The sequence below is a fragment of the Temnothorax longispinosus genome, chromosome 9, assembly GCF_030848805.1.
Source record: "Temnothorax longispinosus isolate EJ_2023e chromosome 9, Tlon_JGU_v1, whole genome shotgun sequence".
Classification (NCBI taxonomy): domain Eukaryota; kingdom Metazoa; phylum Arthropoda; class Insecta; order Hymenoptera; family Formicidae; genus Temnothorax; species Temnothorax longispinosus.
In genome coordinates, this window is record NC_092366.1 from 5088734 (window position 1) to 5094038 (window position 5305).

Genomic DNA, 5305 nt, shown 5'->3' on the forward strand with positions numbered 1-5305 from the left:
AAGAGAAAGGAGTATACTTGTGTGCACTCGGGTGACGTTTTCGAACGCAGCTCAGGGAGCGTGGATGGAAGAGTAACTAGAAAAAAGTAACTAGATTTAAATCTTGCGTAACGAAGGAGCGTGCGTACCCGCTAAAGATAAAAATAAAAATTCGCGAAGAAAGGGCAATAAAGAAAATTAGACAATCTTTTTATTTTGTTACATCCTTTTATAAATGTTAATTCTTTTTTTCTCTTATTTACATTTCTAGTGTGTGTAAACAGCACCTTTTAATTTATATCACATTTAAATTGTTGTCGTCAATAACATAGGTATCCATTCAGAAACACATAAAAATTGAGAACAAATATTAACAAATTGAAATCATATATATATATATATATATATATATATATATATATATATATATATATTTATAAATATATACGTATATATATCGTTTGATATAATTTGTAAACACATGAATCCACTGACATGAACAAATTTTTTTGCATATCCATATCAAACTATGGAATGCACTTTTTAAATTTATCACAATTATCAGTTATATAATGTGCAGCAAATTATTTGAATTGGCAGTGCACAATACACGTTATGATAATTCACTTGGTCCTACCCTGCATTATTTAAATGCGAATTATCTACATCTATTCTCTCGTTAAATGTAAACAAGCTCATTGCTTTTAAAATCACATTTTGATTTTCGATTGCTTAAAATTTAAATATATCCTCAGAAAAGTAGATCAATCTGTGAAATCGCAATTTGTTTCCTTTTTTTTTTTTAACAGTAAAGTGCAGTTGCAAAAAATTTATCACATTATTACGAATGGAACAATTCTCGATATTATTTTACATCGGAAATCCGGACGTGCAAATTCCAAAATTGAACCGTCGTCGTTAAACCCTGCCTTTTCTTAAACTCGTTTGTCTTACGAATTACTGTCCGCTTCCTGTAGCCTCACTAGGATTTTCCGCAGAACATTGACCTCTTTGAGCAAATATCTTAAGCACCTCGACTTCAAAGTTCGGATCAAGCAAAATATCTATTCCCTTTGTTCCATTCGTCGAATACTTTTGAAATACGGTCTTAGCTACTTCCCATAATGAGCAATTGTGTTGCAGCGTACGGACCAGGGGCAGCGCCGATGGGAACAATAACGACAAGTTACTAGAAAATAAATGTAAAATGAAAACAAGGTCTATATCATCCAAATAAATTATCGAATGTACTCACGTAAAGACGGGAATAACTAAATTAGTAATGAATTGTATTTGGAGATCAGGAATCGACGCACGTTCCCTGTCCATCATTTCGACCGGCGCGTTGCCCATGCTTTTCTCGAGATCTCCTTGCGAGAAGAATTCGTCAAATATTTGCTCCTAATACGGAAAATTAAAATTTATTTATGGCCATCATTGGACTTGTATAATAAATCGGACATTTAAAGTTAAGCGAATTTTACCGCCGTTTTCTTCGAGATTTTCCAATCTTTGGTCTGATCGCTAAGATCGCAGCAAGTCATAAGCATCTCGAATAACAGCTTCTGCTGTTTCGAATCATTTTTGTTATATCCACCGCGAATCATTTCTTCTTGATTCCTTATGCTACGAAAGTGAGAGGCTAGATCAGTCGCGAGTATATTGCTCCTCAGCAAATCCAAAGCTTCGCTGTACTCGTTGCTGTCCAAACTCTCAAATATATTGCAGCCTTCGGTGTTTAAAATGCACATTGTTTGTGCAAGATGATGTCTCTATGAAACAAAGAGTAATAGATCTGTTCAGTTGGAGAACGAAAATTCTTTAAAAAACTGTCGACATTCCGTGTCTTACCTCCATAACAGATCCCTCTGAACTGTAAAGACTCGCTAATACGGTGCCGCACTCGGTTTGAAATGAATTATTAGTTCCTCTATGGTCTATATCGTGACATAAACACGACACAAGAAACACCAGGGCCTGTAAGGGGGTCATGTAATTTTCCTCAATAAGTTGCAGATTCTTTATCAACAGATATGCAAAGTGCGCCACGGAGAATGCATGTGTCCAATTGTGATAAGGTGCGTCTCTGTAGCCTTTCTTGACATACAGTATAAATCTGAAAATTATGTTACGTTACAAAATAAAATTTATTGAATCATACATCACTTCGTATTTCGCATCAGTACCTTGTAAGGGTCGGCATTTTAATTTGGTTTAAGAAATTCAAGTCTGTAAACATTTTAATAGTGTAGCAAGGTATATGTTTGTAAGGTACGTTCCTCGGACTGAAGTGAAATTTGTTGAAATCTTTAATATTGTGGTCGTCCCCGCAATTCAACAACGCTTGCACAGCAGATTCCTCCACCTACAAAGAGAAATCCCTCTACGTAATCCATTAATCGATTATAAAATATATCGTTTGTCCGACAAATGACTTACCTTCATGTGATACATCATTATCTCGTTACTGAGCTTATTTCGAGCTTGAGCATCCTGCATCTTTTTATAAACGATACTATGCATTATCGATATACCGCAATAGATACTGAACGCTGTCGCGATTTGTTCGTCAAAGGCATCGAAATACAAACCGTTTATTTTATTGCACAATTGAGCCACTCCTAAAACATAACTCTTTACATCTTCAGGTTTTTATTACAATTTATTTTAATTGCAACATTCTCGCAGGACGTTTAACCCAGTATGTTCTAATTTACCAACAATCCCTTTCTCGTCCCGTATTGGAAAGCACAAAATATTTCTAGTCCTAAATCCCGTCGCCTCGTCTATCCCGCGATAAAAAAGGGGATGATTGTAAGCGTCTCGAATATTGAGTAATTTACCGGTGGTCGCAACATGACCGGCTATACCCTGTCCAATAGGTATTCTCATCTCGCTTATAGCCTAGGAACGTTAAAAGAATAAAAACGTCGAGTTAAATTACAAAACATTCATCCATTTGCATGTGAAATTAACTGCGCAAGTTACCTACTTCTCCCGTGGAAATGCCATCGAACACTTTGGCGACCAAATCTTGTTGATCAGGATCCAAAAGGAATAAAGAGCATCTCTCTGCGTTCGTCAAATTTCTGACCTCCGCCATAATCTCGCGCAGGAGATCAGAAAAGTCTCCTAGATTTAAATTGGAAGATAAATAAAAGATGGTATAGAGATTAAATATCTTGGAGTATAAGGGCTCAGACACAATGACAAAAATAAGGAATAAGATAAAGGAGTAAGGAATAAGGGAATGTCGCATCTCACTTCAGTACACGTACATTAAAGTGAGATGCAACATGCCTTATTCCTTATTCCTTTATCTTATTCCTTATTTTTCTCATTGTGTCTGAGCCCTAATATATCGGATATACATATTGTACTTGGAGCTGATTCATACCCAAATACGTGAAGAGCTTCCTAGAAACGGCTAGTAATTTTTGACACTGTTGTTTCACGCGAATTTCCTCGTAACAACGCAACGAACTGAGCAAGTATCCAAGACAAAACCTGCGATATTTTTTTCATTCAATATAAATTACGTTCCATTGGCAATTGCACAGTACATAACAATTGCATTATACGATACCTAAAGCATTCTTGAACTAGCTCTGTACAAGCGTGTCGAGCTTCATCCCCATCCACGTAATCTACCAGGCACACGAGCAAAGCCGTATAATGCTTGAAAGGATGCTGTATCGGGATTGTTAAGAAGGATTGCGACGTCGCGTCGGTTATCCTACTAATGTGTCTCAATAATTCTCCATCGAGTTGCGCAACGTTCAGAGCTAATGACGTTTTGTTTATCACAGCCTCGTACAAAACACTGTTTGGTATCTGCAAAACAAATTTAATTCTGTTCTTCGTAACTCACAGAAAATATATCGGGCGAAAATTGATGCTACCACATTCGTTTTTCAAATCAATAAATTAGGGATATTAATCGGGAAATGTGTGTGCCAAGCTAGGAATATAAATTTAAATGGATGACAATTATCCTATTGGGTTGATCAATAAAAAATCTGACCTATAATCTTATCACAAACAAAGTGTGATATGTAACAAATGTCTAAATATATCTAACAAAGTGCTGTAAACAAAACTGGAGAAGATGAATATTTTGTCATTTTGGATAGCCCTTGCACTCAATTAAAATTATCGTGCCGTCTAACACTTTCCTCTCTCTCATCCTTAAATTTTATTCTATACAGGAAATCGTCGCGACGGAGACACTTACGAGAAATCTCAATTCTCTATCCAGAATTTCGTCGCCTATCACATGGACAACCATTTCCTCAGTTTCTACCTGTACCGATATGAGAAAGACTAGCCTCGAGTTCGTCACGTCCTGCACCTGTGGAATAAAAAACGAGACTGAAAAAGGAGGCGACGAAAGAAATTGGGAGGAAAATGACATTAACGAATTCGGCAACTACAAAAAAAAAGGAAAAAAGAAGAAATGAGCGAGCCAGCCGGTGTTCTGTCATCCGACCTAGCAGACGACCGCGATCGCTCGTGGTGGCGTCGCGCCACCATTGGTCGACCGGCGCGAGATCCCGGTGGCGGGTGTCACGATCCTTGCGATCGGGCATCCGGTGCGTTGCGATTTCGTACAGAAAGTTCGACGTTTTCGTACGTACATATTTGTTGAGCCGCCGCTGCACCTCCGTGTACGGCAGGTCGCACAGCTGCTCGATCAGCGCGAGGATCCTCGTCGGGTTCGTGCCCATCACGGCCGATCGCGAATCGGGTGGTCTTCCTCTGCACCCACCGAGACTCCCGCGCGAATCATTTCAGGATGGGACGCGGCGCGACGGGAACAACGTCGGCGACATCGATCGTCCCGTCGCAACCCTTCGCGTGGGCCGACATCGGAGTGGACACCGTTGGAAAAACCGAGTTGAAACTGCGCGCGGCGGTTGGTTTGGTCCCGCGTGAGTCCCGTCTCCCGTCGCGCGATTAACCGCAGCCGATCGTGGCCAGGGTTGACGACGAGGGGAAGCGCGGTCGTCGACGAACCCAGGAGCGACAGGAGCACCGCGTCAAACGGATTCACCACTGACAGGCGGCGATCGCGCGCGACTCCGACTGCATCGCGTCGCGTGTCAACAATGTTTTTTTTTTTTCTTCTTCTTTTGTTATAAATATATAATTCCGGGTACGTTCGGAACTTGCTTTCCGATCGGCAGGGTGAAGCGGGGTGAAGAAAGGGGATTGATTATTACCTGGAAAATTAACACAAGTAACAGATTCACTAGATTTCGACAAATGAAATCGTAGATAATCTAGTGCCTATAACCTCACTTTTGTGTTGATTGATCCCCGAGCC

General features: G+C 39.7%; 1 protein-coding gene across 2 annotated transcripts; it reads right to left on the minus strand.

Annotated features, from left to right (window-relative positions):
• Nucleotides 1-519: 519 nt before the first annotated feature.
• On the minus strand, nt 520-5063 carry LOC139819375 (cGMP-dependent 3',5'-cyclic phosphodiesterase). Of its 2 annotated transcripts, none has more exons than XM_071788663.1 (12): nt 4617-5063; nt 4214-4330; nt 3566-3813; nt 3377-3486; nt 2972-3111; nt 2697-2883; nt 2419-2621; nt 2166-2344; nt 1831-2095; nt 1464-1751; nt 1235-1380; nt 520-1168 (listed from the first exon to the last, which is right to left on the minus strand). In XM_071788663.1, the coding sequence occupies exons 1-12, from the start codon at nt 4704-4706 to the stop codon at nt 937-939; spliced, it is 2205 nt and encodes a 734-aa protein (XP_071644764.1). In that variant the 5' UTR covers nt 4707-5063; the 3' UTR covers nt 520-936. The 2 variants fall into 2 exon arrangements, with proteins under 2 accessions (XP_071644764.1, XP_071644765.1); XM_071788664.1 differs by having other exon boundaries at nt 2419-2600; nt 4617-5061.
• Between the last annotated feature and the right edge of the window lie 242 nt (nt 5064-5305).

What these genes read in the sequence shown, in the direction of transcription:
- LOC139819375 (XM_071788663.1), bottom strand. Translation starts at nt 4,706, where the DNA reads ATGGGCACGAACCCGACGAGGATCCTCGCGCTGATCGAGCAGCTGTGC. An exon ending in CTAGTTCAAGAATGCTTTAG is followed by an intron (nt 3,487 to 3,565) that starts GTATCGTATAAT and finishes AAAATATCGCAG; the next exon opens with GTTTTGTCTTGGATACTTGC. An exon ending in AAATCTCGAAGAAAACGGCG is followed by an intron (nt 1,381 to 1,463) that starts GTAAAATTCGCT and finishes TTTCCGTATTAG; the next exon opens with GAGCAAATATTTGACGAATT.